Below are 19,541 nucleotides of genomic sequence, written 5' to 3'. Positions count from 1 at the left end.
ATATATTGCTAAATGAAAAATGTCTAACCTTTTACTCTTGTGAATAAATTTAAATAAGTGTACAGTATATGCCAGGTTGGACAAATTTAGTCTACATCAGTCTGAGCAGACATTTCTTCACTAAAATAATGGAATTATTAGAGTAATCAGTTCAGTTCAGCTGTTGTCTTGCATTTACTGAAATTACGGTACAGGGTTAGCATCTACATGGCTGAAAGTAACTTAGAATTACAACAGGTGTTAGAAGAGATATCAGTGATAAATGTAGTTTTAAATAGCTTAAAAAACTTGCCATGTGACTCCTTGCGCAGTTACTATCTACATATATCTCTTAGATTTTTTTTTTTTTTTACATTATCCAGCCTAGTAACAGATTTTATATTTCATGGAGTATTAAGCAATACTGAACATAACCAAACAAAGATACATGTTTAAAGGATAAGCTTGATTACATTTTAAATCAAGCAATCTGTTCAAAGTTTCTGAACAAAGAAATGAGTTCCTAAACCTTCCCATATTAAAATCATCTAAATAAATCAACTCAAACACAAGGATTTGAGGCAATTCTGTGTTTGCAGTTAACTGGGATTCTCAATGTTTTGAACAGCGTGCCTGGAAATATGAAAGAAGTCAAGTCTGTGCAGCTGGTAAACCACTTCAAAGCCCTTTTAATGCCCGGAAGCCATGCGAACTCTATGAATCATAAATGAAATACGTAGTATAGTCATATTTATAACTTCAATCCAATCTCTTTGTTTTTCTCAGGCCAAACCAGAGCTGTGTAGAGTGGTTGTAGTCTCTAAACAGGATTACTGAGCCACTTGACCTGCCAGGCATAAATCTCGGTCTGTCTTCCTGCGTATGAGAGTGTGGAGGTTGGAAGTGAAAAATGTGACAGTTGTGTATGCAGTGTTTCTCTAGCTCAGTAGATGGAAACTATCTTTGTGTTGTTGTTTTTAGACTTGCTATAACAATTGCATCGCAATTGTATTACAAATGCACCCTATTCAAATCAAAAACCAAAGTATTTAAGTAAAAGAAAATAGGACAAGTTCCTGCTCAGATGTAAACCAGGTGCAGTCAATGCAAGATGTTTTTACTTGTTGGGGTTTGTTCAGGTCCTAAAAGTATAAGAAGTTGCATCAATGACTCTCAATTCCCCTTTGGTGTTAGTGAGTGTGGCCTCATTCCCGGTGTTCCTGGGATTTGCACTAGATTTAATGCATCCTGGTTTAGGATAAAGAAGCTCTTGAAAATGAATAAACAAATCAAAGTTCACCTTCAGCTGCGTGCATGTGTTACTTGACAGATCGGTTCTTCTCCTTTCTTTCTTGAGCGTTGATTTAGAAGCCTTTTAAGATAACTAGGTCTGGGGATGTTAGGAATCCTGCTAATCCTTTAAAGCTCTTGATGGACTGACAGGCCTAGTGGGTGAGTGTGCTAATCACTCATTAGCCTTTGACATAATTACTGTTGGATGTTCAAATCTAGTTTGCACAGCACACAGTAAAGCCAATACACACATCGCTTTCATGCTGCATTCATACATATTCACTATTATGGTAAAATGATTGCACTTTGGCGCATGGAAAAAAATTGATTTGAATTATAATAAATAATTCCAAGTTCTGCACAAATACTGCTCAAGGAACCGAGTACATAAGCCTGGCACCAAGCTGTCTAGGGTGGGTTACATTACCGCAAACCTGTCTGTATTCAAGATTTAATAGTAAGCATTACCTAACCATCCATCACGCACAGTCAAGCAGATGCAGCCTGTCTTTTTTTGCTGACCTCTGGTTAATGCAGTTTAGAAGATGCATCATGACTAATTTGTTACGAGACTCATAGCATGGTGATTAGACCATGTTCCTATGCTAAGAACACTTCCCTTCTCCTACACTGCCTCACTTCCCCCACTTTTTACAAAGCATTCACAGTATAAATACAACGTTTTCAGATATTTGAATATTTATTATAATTTAAACAGATAATTAAGAAACATGATGTCTTAGTGGTTAACACTGTTGTGGGTTCAAATCCCCTCTCCAGACTTTGCATGTCTCCTTGTGCTTAGTGGGTTTCCTCCAGGTTTCCTCCTGCAGTCCAAAGACATGCAGTGTAGACTGACTGGCAGTGTGCCTGTAGTGTTAATATCCAAGTGTGTTGCACAATGACGTACTCCTGATGATAGGCTTCCTCATGTGAGGAAGTGAGGCAGAATGCAATCTAAGCAATATTGCTATGGAACGAATGTAACAGAGGAGCAGAGAACTTTCTAGCATTTGACAAGAAAAAAATATATAAAGAGAAACAAGAGCCAAATATTTAGTAAGTGATAGTTAAACATATCAGGATCAGAGATCTTTGAATGATTTAAAAATTAGCAGCATGGCAAAAAAGGAGAAAAAATAGACAGACATAATAAAAAGCTCAGCTTGGCAGCTTCTTTAGCTAACACCATAGGGTAGCGTCCAGGACTTTAATAAAGCAGCTACAATAAAAAAATTGCTAAAAGCTAAAATTGGCATGGTATATCAATTGAAACAAGATTGTATTTTAAAACAAATAAAGTTCAATTTCATTACAGGTTTCAGGCTTTAAAAGTATCCTACAGTATCTAACAATATGGTGACATCAAACTCATCTTGTGTGTCACTTTAACAGCTTAACAACAGCTCAGTCAAGGGCGTAACATGATAACAGATGTCATGTCCAGATCAGGCACGATAGCATCTTCACTCCAATCAACACAAACATCTAAAGTGCTGAATCTGAGGAGTAAACAGATGGAAAACAGTCCGAATGGCCGCGTTACATAATCCTGATGTGCTAGTGGGAATGTTTGAAGGATAAAGATATAATATCCAAGGCTGTGCACTAATTGTTGTTGCGGATTGTTTATGACTGCATGTCATGAAAGGCTTTTGACAGCATGATGCAGGAAGCATTGAGTTCTGTATAAGGCACCTATTGTGTTTCAGTTAGCTCATACGTCAGACTTATACAAATGTTTTAAACCATGATTAAAGTCTACTGTATTTCAGTGTTATAATTTAAATGTGAATTATTAATGCATCAAGACACTTGTCACTTGTCAATGCTAACAATTATAATATTCAATCAATCACATGCTCTTAATCATTCACTGCATAACATGACCCTTAGGTTAAAAGAACCACAATTTATCCCACCTAACCACAAAGCGTCTGCTGGAACAAAAATGAAGCTTTAATGAGGTATAGGTCAGACTTAAACACCACAGCACATTTCAGTTGTCATTATCGACCCACCTTGAATAACCCACTAGTTATAAATAGGATGGATTTCTTTCCACTGGTTATGATGGATGATGCTGACAGATTTTATTATTTCATGGCCTGCACCAAGGCCTCAGCATGAAATAAATGAATATTGAGATTAAATAATTAAATACAAGGGTAATTTAACATCTGTTCAAATGAACAATAAATATATTTAATTAATTATTTATTCTTTAAAATAAGTATTTAATGTTGTAATCATGTAATTATAATGTGACTTATTTATGATTTATTTGATAACAGCACTCAACTTTTCATACAACAGGGTAGAAAGAATAATGTATATACTGTATTTAAAAAAAGCTTTAGTTACTTATACAACAATGTCGCCCTCTAGTGGTAATGACGGGGTCGAGCTGGTTTGATGATTTTGGTAATTCCACATGGCATAAAACACAACAGTAAACTAATTTGCCCTATTAAAGTTTAAATCAAACAACATACAACAACAAATTAATCTGCCTCACATTTGTGTACGTTTTGTCAAATTGTTCAATATTTAACTTACTTTCATGTTGGTTGTTTAGTATTGAAGGAGTAAGAAACAGGTCTACATTTATGTTTACAGCATTTGGCAGACGTCCACATCCGGAGTGACTAACATTTGTATGCATCTGAGCCATTGAGGATTAAGGGCCTTGCTCAAAGGCCCAACAGTGAACTTTGACCCTGGGACCATCCGGTCAGTAGTCCAACGCCTTAACCACTAAGATACCCCACACATATACATATTATATATATTAATTATAACACACACACACACACACACACACACACACAGTAAATGGATGACAACAACAACGTTTCCATACACATTAAGCATTATTGATTATCGTTTTTTTGATCATTTTATTCATGAAATAGGTTGAAACTTTTAAGTCATAATCTTGATAAACCCTCTGATTATAACAATCTATTATAATGTCATTTGTCTTTAACAGGAGTAAATTGACTTTCACATTATAGAATCTGATTTCCATAGTTGCACACAATCTCCAGCAACTCCCTTATATCGCCTTATATTCTTGACCTGTTAAGGAAAACCTTACAAGTTAATCAGCTTTTCATCTGAGTCACACTCAGTTTGTGTCATTTTATTCTAAGCTGCTTTTAAGCTGAAAAATCTGTCCAAATGGTCATGATGGATAATCCTGATGTGCTAGTCAGCCTGTTTTAAGGATAAGGCTATCATATCTAAGGATATATTGTCTCTGCCCACTAATTATTGTCCTAGCAATCTGATGAATGTATAAATCCAATGCTGTCTGTACATTCACCAGTGTAGATAGACCTTCAGTACTTTACTGTACTGTAGGTATGCATTTATTACTGTGGGTGTAGATTCATCACAGTAGGTTACATCTAGTACTTTGTAGGTTTACATTCAGTACTTTGTGAACACATTCAGTTCTTGTATAGGTTTAGTACTGAAAGTGGACACATGCATTTGTCCATTCAGTAATGCAGATGTAAATTTAGCACTGTAGATTTAAATTCAGCACATGTACATTAGGTACTGCATGCACATGCATGTTTAGATTTAGTACTACAAGTGTACAATTTGAAATGTTGATGTACTGCCTATGTTAATTTAGTACTGCAGTTATAGATTCAGTACTCTAGTTTAACATGAAAGACTGAAGAATGTCTAAAACATTTAGTTACGTATAGAAACTTTCATCACTGCAGTATTTTAAATGTATATTCAGAATTCGAAATGTACATTTAGGTTTGTATATGTATATATTGCACTGTACATGTACATTTGGTATTGCAGGTGTAAATTAAGCACTGTAGATATTCAGTACATTATATAATGCAGGTATACATTCAGCATTAGAAATGCATGTTCAAGACTGCAGGTATAGATTTAGTATTTCAGGTGTACTTGTACTGTACATTCAGTATTGTAGATTTCAGCATTGCATGTGCATTACACTGTAGATGTATAGAAAATTCTGTAATGCAGGTAACCGTGGAACTGTGTACACACATTTAGTCCTGCTGGTGTACATTGAGCACTCTACTATATATGTACATTCAGTACTCCTGAATACTGATACACTTTAAGTGTATATTCTGTCCTGTACATTTAAATTAAGTACTGCAGATGTAAATTAAGCACTATAGATATACTTTCTGTAATCCAGACGTACATTCAGCATTTAAAAAATATTTTATTCAGTACTCCATGTTTACATTTGTACATCTATATTTAGTACTGTACATGTAAATTCAGTAGTGCAGGGTGTAAATTAAATTAATTTGTTACTTAATGTCTGTAACGGTAAATTCAGTACTTGCAGGTGTCGATTAAGCACTGTAGATATACATTCCGTTATCCAGGTACATTGAGGACTGTAGATGCACATTCAGTACTGCAGGTGTACAATCAGCATTGCAAATGTACATTGAGGACTCCAGGTATACTGTATATTTACAATTGTCCATGTATATTCTGTACAGTCCATATAAAGTCAGTACTGAAAAGGTAAATTATATTCATTTGTTACTAAATGTCTGTAACATACATTAGGTAACATACAGTAAACACTTTAAAATGCAGGTGTACATTTAGCAGTAAGTTTAGCAGTAAATTTAGCACTGTAGGTATTAATTAAGCACTGTAGATATACATTCCATAATGCAGATATACACTGAGCACTGTAGACGTACGTTCAGTACTGTAGGTGTACATTCAGCATTGTAGATGCACATTCAGTACTGCAGATGTAAATTCTGTACTAGACATGTAAATTCAGTACTGCAGGTTTGAATTAAGCACTGCAGACATACAGTAAATTCTGTAATGCAGGTATACATTAAGCACTGTAGACACACATTTGGTATTGCGGGTGTATATTCAACATTGTAAATATTCATTCAGTACTGCAGGTATACTGTACATACATTTTTACATGTAAATTCTGTACTGTACATACTGTACATGTAAATTTAGTCCCACAGATGTGAATTAAGCACTGTTGATATATAGTACATTTAGTACTGCAGGTGTACATTCAGCATTGAAGATGTGCACTTAGTACTCCAGGTAAACATTTACGTTTGTACATGAACACTGCCGCTCAAACGTTTGGGGTCACTTTCTAACTCCATGGCCGTTCCTGATTTTTATTTATTTCTACATTGTAATGCAATGTTAAAGGCATCCAAATTATGAAATAATCTGTTTTGAACAGTTAACGTTAAGATGTATCTGCAAATCATGATCTGTAAAGCCTTCATAACGGCTCTAATCAGAGGTGCTGTTTGTCAATTGGTGATTTTTGAGGCTGGTAACTCTAAATTAACTTCTCCTCTGCAGCAGAGGTACCTTTTGGTCTTGCCTTCCTGGGAAGGTCTTCATGAGAGCCAGTTTCATCATGGTGCTTGATGGGTTTTGCAAACGCACTTGACAATACTGTTCTTGCACAAACTATTCCAAAAACAGCTGACTTCATATGTGTTATTTCATGGTTTTGCAATCAGTATTATTGTAGAATGTAGAAAACAAATCACTAAAGTAAAAAAAACAAACCAATAAAGTGATCCCAAACTTTTAAGCGGCAGACATACAGTACATTCTGCAATGCAGGCATACGTTAAGCACTGTATATGCACATTCAGTACTGGAGGTGTACATTTGGCATTGTAGATTTACATTTAGTACTCCAGGTATACAGTACATGTTTGTCACTCACTCGCTCACTCATCATCTATAACGCTTTATTCTGTATTCAAGGTCGCAGGGGCCTGGAGCCTATCCCAGGAGGGTTAGGGCATGAGGCGGGGTACACCCTGGACAGGGTGCTAATCTATTGCAGGGCACGAACATTTACATTTACATTTGGGCATTTGGCAGACTTACATTTTTATCTCATTACACATCTGAGCAGTTGAGGGTTAAGGGCCTTGCTCAAGGGCCCAACAGTGGTTGTGGGGTTTGAACCTGGGATCTTCCGAACCGTAGTCCAATGCCTTAACCACTGAGCTCACACCTGGCACAGACATTCAGCCACTCATTCACACACTACGGGCAATTTGTGAACATGCATGTCTTTGGACTGTGGGAGGAAACCGGGGTACCCGGAGAAGACCCATCAAGCACGGGGAGAACATGCTAACTCCATGCATACAGAGACGGGATTCGAGCCTGGCCGGGAATCGAATCCGGACTCGGGACGACTAACCACTACACCACAGTGCACATTCAGAATTGTGGATGCTCATTCAACCAGTATGTAGTGTATAGTTATATCTAGTAATATAGATTTATACTGCTAGGTGTACTATATGTAAAGTACATACAGTATGTTCAGGTGTACAAAGAATAATATAAGTCTATTCAGCAGTGTAGTGTGTGTGTGTGTCCGTGTCCATTCAGCACTATCCACCCCTCCGTGACTGTGTACTTTTCCTCATGGACGTGTGGCTGTTTGTTTTGAGCAGCAGAGGCGGCAGCGCCGCGCCCACCGTCGCGCGCTGCACACTTCCCCTTCCACTGTCTCACTCACACACACACACACACACACTTCCAGCCTACCTGCGTTTAACTTACACACGGCTCTCTGCTAACTTCTAACTACTTCAAGCGCTGTTCACTTTTGTGACCCTCCGCCCGGCTCGGTATCACATGCTGTCGAAAGTCTCCGTTTCTCTTTTTTTTTAAAGTCGATGGATTAACGAGAAGTTTCTAGTGCAGCGTCAGATCCGCGCGAGCCTGTCCTGAGTCACTGCAACATGTCCAACATGGCTTCCGGCAGCGCAGGTGAACTCAACGGCGTACAGGTGAGCGCGCGAGGGCTTCCACTCCTTCTGTCTACCTGCTTCTTTATTGATTAACTGGTTGATTCATTCATTGTATGCAGTGGATATAAAGTGGTGTAAATTTAAGCTTATTTATTATTATTATTTTTATTATTATTATTATTATTATTATTATTATTTTTAAACCTCAGTCTTGCAAGGTACAGCACAGCTTGAATTTCCTTGTAGGTGTGTGTGTGTGTGTGTGTGTGTGCATTGCTTTTCATAACAAATAATTACACTTCTATATAATAACACTCCTCGACCAATATTTATACTTTATACAATTAATCTTTGTTTTGCATTCTTGTTTTGCTTTCATTTCTGCATTTCCCTGACCTGTACTGTCAATTATGTGTCATAATCAAACATGGGTATGTTATTTTTTTAATAAACACACACATGACATCCCTAAACCTACCGATTATTTTTGACTTATATTATTCAGTAACGACTAGCCTGTTAATTATTACCCGACTGCAATAAAGATAGTAGGCTAGATAAGGTATGAAGTTATATAAAGTTAAGAAATGTAATTCCGTACATGTTTAATGTGATATATCCTTTAACCTCTATTGCATTTTCATTAGGTTTGACATTCATTCAATGTTCGTCGAATCAGATTCCATTGAATGCATATTCATAATTAACGATCCATAAGGTATGCTTTAGTTTAGCATGATTGCATGAATAGAATCGCTCAGCATTGTAAATTGGAAAAAAAAAACAACAACCAAAAATGACAAATTATAGTGTAAACCTCCAGTGATTGATTTCATAGGAATTCTTCGAAATGACAGGCAGATGTTTGGTGTAACTAAAACTTGCCCTTGTAGCATTACCACTGGTTGCTCTCATGTCATTAATAGTTAATGGTTGATTTATTGTGTGTGCAAACTGCTGAAGGGAGCATGCAGAAATACGCAGATTTTATTAAAAAGAGCGGCTCATGGAAATGCCCCGTCTCCTAAGCTGGGGATTTTTCTTTTTTTTTGTGTGTATGTGTGTGTGTGTGTATCTGGGTACAGTGTATCGGTCTGACACTTTGGAGGCTGGAGCTCGCCTGACTGTGTTTCCAGCCCATCTATGGCAAGCCACTTAAAAGGAAAGAGTATGTGCGTGTGTGTGTGTGTGTGTGTGTGTGTAAGTGTGTGTGAGTGTATATGTCTCTCTGACATATCTGATAAATGCCTACTTACCTCTCCCACCTACTTTACCTCGTTCCCAGAAACTTTTTTTTGTTCATGTGCAGTTATGGCTCTCATAACCTTTGCCTCTCCTAACCTCATACTGTACAAAGCCAAAGATTTCCCGCTTGGAAGTTCTAAATGGATTGCAGTTATGATTGTCAGATGTGTGCCAGGTCACCTCTGGAGACACACAAATGAATCATTTACAAGTTGATATGCACACTGTGTGTATTTGCGTAGTAACTGGGAGAGCTTCTATGGTTTGACAGCCTCAGCTGGTGACTCCCTTTGTGGTGAAAAGACATGGCTTCCCCCATCTTGGGCCAAGCTCTTACGTGATGTCACTAGACGTGCCGTGGTGGGAATTAACTCACCACAATGGGCCTTTTCTGTCCATGAAGAATGGTTTGTTCTGGAGTACTGTAAAACACACAGCAGCTGAGTGATACGTCTTTCCCAACAATGTCTGTCATCTCAGATGTCAGTGTAATGTCACAGTTAAATAGCAATGAATGATTAGGGTTGCAATTTAGCATGGCTTTATTTAGGGTTTCTAACTTTTTTTCTAACTTTTTTATTACCTGTCCTCGTCTGAGCCATTGCTTCGAAATATCTTTTTTTGGAATTTGAGGTATTCGTGTGTCTGGTCATGTCATTAAACGCTCACCTCCCAGGAACTCCTTTAGTGGGCCTTTCCTCACCTGGATTGGCCTTATCACTAAAAGGATTCTATTTTTCCAGAACAAAGCACAATTTCATACTTCCCATCAGGATCAGTTTCAGGATGTGCATTCTGTTGAAGGACTTCCTGGAAAGCCAGCATTTCAAACATAAATCTACCTTGATGGTATCCAAGCACTAGTAAAATGCTGGGATAAGAGCATTAGTGTAGGATTATATAGAGAAATAATGGTGTAATGGATTATATAGAGAAATAAGGGGATTTTTAACTCTCATAGCTGTGTTCTGTTATTCTGCACAATCTTTGCATACTGTAAACTACATATTTTAGGTACAAACATGTGTTCTGTAAATTGATTATTTTCCATGCTACTACTTTAGTAGTGGTGACTAACTAGGAAGCGATATTTTATGTGGAGATCGTAAAGTTGAGTGGAGTGATACACAGAGTGAAACGTCCCAGAGCGGTTATACTAAACATGAGCACTCTTGGAATGTTGTGTGACCAATCAGATTAGTGGACTGTAGCTAATGTTGTAAAACACCTAGGTTAAATAATTCAGTAATTACAGTGTAACTAAGTAACTAAGTAAGAAAGATTAAGTATGAGTTTACTGTAAGTTCATATAACCACTATGTTCTACAGCTAAGATCCAGTTTTAATAAATTTGTAGTAGCAATGTGCAGAGGTAAGTTTTGGACTTGTTTTCCTGGGAACGTCTTAATCACACCCGGTCTCATCATGGTGCTTAACGGTTTTGGAAATGCACTTGACAATACTGTTCTTGCAAGAACTATTCCAGAAAAGCTGTCCTTCATGCCTCAAAATAACAACTGATTGTTGTTGTTATTACTTAATTTCCAAATGCCATACGTGTTATTTTATAAATTTGAAATCTCCTGTATTTAAATCCAAACTTGTGTCCAAAATTTGACTGGTACAGTATTTGGTTAAAGTAGCCTTATTGTGACCTTATTACTACCAGAAGTGAAAACATACAGTAAAAGTTTACCCAAATATAGGTAGGAACTTAAAATCCTTTAAAACATGCATCTTACACCTGGTGCAAAAATATAAAATATGGTATCAATATAAAGCATAGGAAATTTTTTTCCTTTGTATTAGTAACAGAAAGAATAATACGCAGCAGGCAGATCATTTTATATGTATAATATATACGTATATATATATATATATATATATATATATATATATATATATATAGATAGATAGATAGATTATTTTAGTTTATTACCATTTTTATGAAGTGATTATTATTATTTTTTTGCATATCTCGGTTCGGATGCTGTTAGGAGCGCAGGGTCAGGTTAATGCTGAACCAGGGGTACCTGACTAGTTGCACATGGAATAACACGCAGAAATAGTGATTTTATTATGAATTGTCCATGATAACACTATATAGCTTTGAACATGCATGCCTTCTTAGATTTTAATGTTAAGCTTGTTATGTAAAATCTGAAACACTTACAGGAGGTTTATACAGGATGGTGTGGTGGCACAGTGGGTAGTCTCATAGCTCCAGGGGCTCCGGGTTGATCCTGTGTTTTGTGTTGCCATATATAAGCTTCATAAATATGGCCTAGTCCTCTCAGTAATGCTCTTATCAGCTTTAGTAGTAGGGGTTTAGGTTGTGTGCGAAAGTGACTGAAAAGTTGTGTGTTTAAATCCCAGCACTGCTGAAAAGTGACTGTTTTGTTTAAAAGACTCTATAAAACAAGAACATGGGGAATGTACTCCAGCAGGAGAAGATGTTTCGTGATGTTTTGTGGCTTGTTAACAAGGCATTGGATGACACTTCGGAAGGTCCCAGGTTCAAATCCCACGACCATCAAGTTGTCCCTTTAAGGCCCTTTAGCAAGACCCCTAACCCTCAACTGCTCAGATGTATAATGAGATAAAAATGTTGGGCGCTGTGAATAAGGGAGTTTGCCAAATGCTGCAAATGTAAATGTAAGCAGAATTCCTCCGTAGTAGTTGGTTGACATTTTTTACACCGCAGGTCTGGGTTACTTCAAGATGACGTTCAGCAGGGTCATGGTGCGATGGATGAAGACTTTATGTTTTGACTGGGACTTTATGTTGTGGACTGTATTTGGACATTAATCTGAACGGACCTATTGCATGCTTTCGTGTGTCTGCCTCGGCAATGCTGGAATATTTACAATCTTGATGTTCCGAATGAGACTCCACAACTGATGACTGTATTTGTTTTAAAAGGCTCTTAACAAACCAGTCATCATTGCTCTAATGGAAATGGAAAATCTATTAAGTCTTAAGATCTCCCTCTTATTCGCAATTCTCCCTCTTATTCAATTAATCAGTTTTTCATAAAGTATGCTATTTTGTAACTCTTATACTATAAAAAACATACTCTAGATTTTAATTTACTGGGTTACCACTGGGTTGATAATAAAGTACTTTACTGTTATATTAAAATAAAATAAAAAACTATACAATAAACATTTTCAAAAAAAACAGTAATATTTTAAATAGTAATAAATAATACATATATCATTACTTTTGCTTATGTTTGTGCAAGCTTAATTTGGTGCAAGTTACAACCAAGCTGACAAAAACCCCAGTCAAGGCCATTTGGTAGTGCTGGGATTTAAACACACAACCTTCTTATCCTTGACCTGAACCCATTACCCAATGTGCCACTACGACTAGTTCAACTAGCTTGCAACGACTCACTTAATCTCTAAAACAGAGTAAATCCAGTGGTAAAAGTAGCTACATCAGTATAAGTGAGTCATGGTTTGAGTTTAAATTCCAGGATTGCCAAGAACATGGTTGGTCAAGACCCTTAAACTTGAGCTCAGTATGCTGCGTCAACCAACCAAAGATGCCGTACGTTACTGTAAAATTGACAGCAGTTTTGATAAAATATTAAGTAACTGCAGTGATACTAATAGGACAGGCCAAGCTTTGTGAAAAATTGAAAGGGAAAGCTAATGACTTTTGTTATGCCCTGGAGTTATTCATTTATTTTGGCTTAGATCCAGCCTCTTCCAAGATGTCCCCGCGTCCATCCCCAGGGTACAAGGGCTCACTGAATGATTTGATGAGTTTGAAAATGATTGCCTTTAGAGTCAACGTATTTCAACCCTGTTCAACCCCTATGTGTTGCATTAGACTGCGTTCTCCATTCATCAACATCATCAATACACCAGTTGAGGGAAAATCTTTCAGAAGAACTGCATTCATTTCTCCAGTTCAGTTTCAGACACGTGTAGAAGTGGTGACAGGATGGATGCACTGAAGCTGTTTGAGCGGCTTTTAATGAGATAATACTGTAATAGTCCATTATAGTGTTTTGTCCTTTAATTTGCCATCTGTCTTTTTATAGTTCCCAGAGTAAGTAATGTATGTCAGCTATGAAAAAATTTCAAATAGGCAAATTGAGCTATTATTTATGTTACATCATAATATGTACTAAAGATTAGATTAGATGATTATAAAATGTAGAAGATATAAAAATATTGCTCATATTTGTCTTATTCCACTACCAAATAATTTACTTTACATTTCTGATTTACAAATAATTCAGACCTTACCTAGATTTTACACATTATTATTATTATTATTATTATTATTGCATTTATTGCAACATACTTAAATTCATTTAGTTAGATTGAAGTAGATTTTGTGGTGATGTAGTGGTTAGCACTGTTGCTTTTGCACCTCCAGGTTCTAGGTTCGATTCCCAGCCAGGTCTCTGTTTGCCTAGAGTTTGCATGGAAATGATAGTTAAACCTAACATACCAATTTTTCCCATTATTTAGTGATATTTTCATTTTCTCAACCTACATTGTTTTACTTCAGTGGAGATTCTGTCCTTAGTTTAAATATTTTGATGCAACATATTTGAAATATTTATGTCTAGTAAGAAGCAAAAATATGTGCAGATGGAATTGGATGATTTCAATATAATTTTTTTTATCTGAAAGGTGTTTAAGTCAAACCAGGACTTTATGACGTGATATATTTTCATCTGAATGAATGTGTAAAACCGCTTGCCATTTACAGAAAACTTCAAGCACGGTAAATTTTTGGGTCATTAAAGGAATACCTGGGATGCCAATGCTACGGACTTGTAGCTGTGGCATATTGAGAATGTTTTTTACCATAATGGTTTCCGAGCACTGGGATAAGTGTGCTAGTGTAGCAGGGGATTATATAGAGAAATAAAGGGAGTTTTTAGTCTCTTTCTGTTATTCTGTGCAATCAAAAGTCCTGGTTTGACTTGAACACCCCTCGTTTGTTTGTTTGTTTCTTAACTGACATCATTTACTGCATTGGTTAACAAGACTAAACCCTTAGCTTTCCCATGGAAAGCTCATAAGTGAAAAAGTTATTTTATTTACCAATAATATTATTACTGTATTACCATTAGACTGTATTTGATCGTGTGAACCATTTTCTTTATGTGAGGCCCGCTAAGATTAGAAATAAGTATGTGTCTTATATTTTCCGTATATAAACAAGCACTCAGCACTTTGCAGGTGCTCACAGATCCTGTCAGTGTCTCAACCAGTGCAGTCAGCTTATGGAATGTATGGAATGTATTGTAGGTAACGGGGTGTGGAGGCAATAACAGTTATAAGGAGGGCACCTTAACTAAACACCGTTCATTTATACTACATGGACTGTGCCAACTTACTTAATGTTACTAATTGATGTATTTTATATTATGCATATTAATATTGATAAGCAAATGGAATACTATTTTTTCTTTTTTGTTTTAGTGTTTCTTAAATAATATTTTAGCATTATGTAAGGTTTAGTATTTGACAACAGATTACAGTGACAGGACACTGAGGGTTTCTAAGGAGCCACTGTGACTTAAGGGCCACTGTCTGCTTGTAAGCGAGCAAGAAGATTAATCAGAGTGGGGTTTAAAAGCGTAACATGGCTTATATATCTGTCTAGGGGGTATTCTTGATTATATAAGAACAACAAAGGCTTACTGTGTGAAAAAGCCTGATGAACAAACCCTGAATAAGCTGTGTGAGGTTTCACGGTTGCTTCTTGTGCCGTTTTGCTATGCAACCCTCTCACAAGCTAAAACATCCCTTTTGACCAAGGTGCAAGGACAAAGTCAAGGCCACAAAGCTTAAGTTGTAAAAAATAACACTGTGTTTAAATGCTGTTTGTATCTGGAGTTCCTCAGCTGTAAAACCTAGTGTCTGTGTGTATTTATGTGACGGTGGATGGAGACTTGGACATGTTTATACCACAGTATTGTTAAATTCTGAAATCTGATTGGGCAGAAGGGGCTGTTTAATTGATCTCGGACAATAGTCAGACAGGCTGTAAGTTAAATAACGTTTTGTAATAATTAACTTGTTCTGTATCTATAATAACAGCTTATTCCCCTGAACTCATATGGCAGATGCTTTAACTTGTAGAACCATATACATATTAAAATAATAAGGTTTTTTTGTCAGGAGACATTTATTTGCCATTTGTTGAAGGAATCCTGGAAGTTGTTTTTGTTTTTTTCTTTTTTTTTTGCAACAGTGTAGGTTCTCCACCAAAGGACATAATACCTGGTGAACTTCGATCCAATCCTGTTAAAAAAAGACTTGAATAGATTGCAGTTGGATTTGAGAAATACTCTTGGGACTCCTGTAATAGAGATCCACTAATGCTTCAATTGAAATACCTTTCGGATAAAGCCGTTATATTACAAAGTGCCTCCCCCTCCGAATGCACCGTTTCAGTGTCTACAGCTGTGTCACAATTTTGGCAATGCATTCTTTAAAGGAAGCGGTCTAGGTGGTCTTTGTAGAATTGTGGCCTTTCCTGACTGCATAGACTTTGAAGGCCGAACTGAGATAGCCGAACCGAAATGTAATAGTCTGATCTACAAAGGATTTCCTATTTGCGTCACCAACTCGCAAAGGACCAACTTGCATATCTTGGCATATGTTGCGCCTCAAAGAATCCAATGAGTAGTTGGATCCTTTGTTGGGGAAAGAATGCAACATTTAAAGGAGACTTTGAAATAGGACCGAGAAGTGCAAAACAAAATGACAAATCCAAAAACAAAATAACAAAACCGAAAACAAAATGACAAAAAAAAAAAAAAAATTCTAAATTAAAAAATTCAGAATTAACTCTTAGAAAAATCAGAAAACAATTATAAAACTGGTAACAAAATTACAAAACCCGAAAAAACAAAATAACAATGACAAATCTGAAAAATCCGGAAAAATATTTTATACGGAACTACACCTACCCTTTCCGTTTTGTTGATTCTTACCACTGATTGGATGAGACATCTGTCGCTCAAGATGTACAGGAAGTACTGCAGCCTCACGGACGTTCATATGCCATGATGCTTCAGTACTTACTGTATATCTTGAGTGACAGATGTCTCATCCAATCAGCAGTAAGAACATCATTCGCAAACTATACCTACCTTTTTCTGTTTGTCTGAATTGTCGTTGTATTTTCTGGCTTGGTATTTTGTTACAGTCAAGCCACACCCTGTCAGAGGACAGCACATTAAACTGGACAGGGCTGAGCAACGAGTTAAGGGAGTGTATCTCCTTATATGAGGTCATAAAAGGGGGCAAATTTGACTTATTGTAACCCTGGGGGGAAAAAATGGAAAGGACAAAAGGCATGGAACTGGCAACCCATGTCTAAAAATGACTAATTAATTATTTTAATTTTGTTATGATATATTTTTTTATATTAACAATTATAATACTTACCTTTTCTACATTAAATGTGAACGATACAGTTTTGTGGAAATCACATTGTTAGTCATGTCTTTTTTTCTTCCTGAACTTTTAAGTGCTTCAGTTACCACTTATTTTAAAGCTGAGAGGTTTTCATTATAGGAGAAGAAACAGTAACATCTTTGAACTTATCAGAAAATATCTTATCTCAGAATTTGCATAACGATCCATAAATTTCCCTTTTAACAGCAACCATGTGGCATTTGTTAATACATATTATATTCTTATAAAAGCACAGCATGTCTTATTTTATTTAATACATAGTATGAATTCATGTCATCATTTTGTAAATGTTAAACACGAATAAAGTGAGAAAGGGGGGAATAACATAAGGCCAAGTAGGGAGGGAAGACAACACCACCGTGTTCTCTTACATTCCACATAGTCAGTAAGAAGAACATAAACGTGAAGAGAAGCATGAACTGTCTAAACCTCAGCCAAAAGAAGGCACATTAAAAGTAAATTTCCTTATTACCCAGTGTTCAGTGTGTGAAGTTAACCCATCTGGCATCGCACGCTGCACAACCTCCATCCCTTAGACATCTGTCCCTCCCACCTTCACCATCAGAAATCAGAAAACTTTATCCTGAATAGTTTTCTGAGTGCTTACACATCTGGAACGCCATGTTGAGCTTCACATCGAAAGAAATAAAAAGCCTCAGCTCATGTTACACACCTGAGCAGCCTTCCCTGTGATATGCAAAAAAATTGAAATGAAAAAACATTTTTCTAATCCATTCTATTCTATTCTATTCTATTCTATTCTATAGTGGGAGTTTTATAGTTTAATGGTTAATCATTGCGTAAGATTTTATGTGTATTATTCTATTATAAAAGGATTTCTATGTTTTCTTTAGTACAGCTCCAGGAAGTGCTTTATTGTTTTTTTTTGCCTAAACTAAAATGAAACCAAGTGTTGTTCAAGAAGAACAATAAAAAAAAAAAATCGATGAAGCTTACAGTGTAAAAAGTAAGCAACAAGTAAAAAGTAGGTTATTTTATGGTCATGTGACATTAATAGTCAAGCAAAAATTGTGTAGCCACAAAATATACAGCAAGATTGTGTACAGTAATAAAGATCTACGGCGGCACAGTGGCGTAGTGGTTAGAACTATCGCCTTGCACCTCCATGGTCGGGGTTCTGTTCCCACCTCAGGTCTGTGTGCATTAAGTACGCTGGTTTCCTCCAACAGTCCAAAGACATGCAGGTTGCGTTCACAAATTGTAGTGTGTAAGTAGTGTGTGAATGACAATCAGGCATCGAGCTGGCAAGCCGACCACTTAAATAACTCCCACTGAAATGACGGATTTATCTCCAGGGTGGGGACCAAAAACTAAAATGAAATAAAATAAAGATCCAGACTATTGTATTAAAATTTGGTGCATGTAGTACACATGGAATTTGTGGAATTTTTTTTATGTCCTCGGGCAAGATTATGTTTCCTTGTTGATTTAGAAAGACACCTTATACCTTTACAACTCTGTATATGATTATAGGGAATTCTAGTGAAGTAGTGTTTGTAATGTAGCGAGTAAAGTGCAGACTTTAACCCTGAGCAATAGAAGCATGAAAAGGACAAAAAGCATGGAATTGGCAACCAGTGTAAAGTGCAGGTTTTGCTTTCCACCCGTTGTAAGTAAAAGTCAAAAACCCAAACAAGTACAGATGTAATTAGTACTTAATACTTAAAAGCTAACACTAACACCACGACATTGGCTGTGAGAACGTACTTGGATGAGACCTTTGCAAGATATCAGTGGATAACAAAACTTAAATGATCTCTGCTTAGGCGCTCTTCAGACTTGAACGAGATGTTTTTGTCTTTACTGTACAGGATATGGTCCCATAGGATCGAGAGCTATCATTTTTTGTCACACTTTTAATACCGCTATAGTTATCAGGTGCTAATGAAGAGTAACACTGAGGAGAAATTGCAGCGTAGACAACAGTCAAGTCCAGGTCTCAGGAGGTTACCTTTCTGATTCTGGACTAAACCAGATCATCATATCAAACAAGTATTCCACAACACACTCATAACACACACAGTGCCTTCATTACTGATATACTAGAGAATTTGCCTTGCACCTGAGATCTTTTCAAGACCGTGGGATTGCAGCAAGTGCTGTCACTGTCTTGGCTGATGTCCCAGATATGTGCACATACTTGGCAAATTACATGAAACCAGAATAAACAAATCTGTGTCCCAAAGTCCAAAACAAGTCATTTCTTTTTTACTCACTCCTTCTTTCTTGGCATTTGGTTTAGAGCTAACGCATGCCATTTTCATTAGAGCGACACACCTACTGCATGTCTCATTTGGAACCTAAAGCACTTTCTCTTGAGAATCCACCTTATCTTTTGATCTCATCCTGTTAAGACCTGTACTGGAAAAAGAAAGAGAAGTGTCATTGCTCAGCCCTGCTAAACAGAAAACCCCAGAATCACTGTTTCTCTTAACACATGCATACAGTATGGACGCCTTCAAGTATTACACATGTACGTGACAAGAGCTGAAATCTTCCTCCAAGCCTGTCACCCAGGAGTGGACATATCAGTAATAGGGGTGTCTGGGACAAGTAGATTTGAGGTTTGGATATCCTGAGTGGCACAACAGGTGGGAAAAAAAGGAAGAGATTGCAATTTTGAAGCCTGATGACGACACAGTAAAAAGAGAGCATAATTGGACTTTGAGTGGAAGGAAAAGAAGACGTTCTTTGTCTCTCCTGCCAAGCAGACTGACATTAGCCACATTCAATGTCACTGACA

The 19,541-nt window shown here is 36.8% G+C and overlaps 1 protein-coding gene across 1 annotated transcript in view; it reads left to right on the top strand.

Moving 5' to 3' along the window:
* The first annotated feature begins 7,834 nt into the window (after window positions 1–7,834).
* Window positions 7,835–19,541, top strand: part of ank3b (ankyrin 3b) — a 179,088-nt gene continuing 167,381 nt past the window's right edge. The window contains exon 1 of the mRNA XM_053511287.1: window positions 7,835–8,111. Coding sequence (XP_053367262.1) covers window positions 8,064–8,111 — 48 coding nt within the window. The 5' untranslated portion in view covers window positions 7,835–8,063. The remainder of the gene's footprint in view (window positions 8,112–19,541) is intronic.

Source organism: Clarias gariepinus, chromosome 14 (assembly GCF_024256425.1).
Source record: "Clarias gariepinus isolate MV-2021 ecotype Netherlands chromosome 14, CGAR_prim_01v2, whole genome shotgun sequence".
Taxonomy (NCBI): domain Eukaryota; kingdom Metazoa; phylum Chordata; class Actinopteri; order Siluriformes; family Clariidae; genus Clarias; species Clarias gariepinus.
Note: the sequence above shows the minus strand (reverse complement) of the source record. Positions and strands in the feature narration are given on the sequence as shown.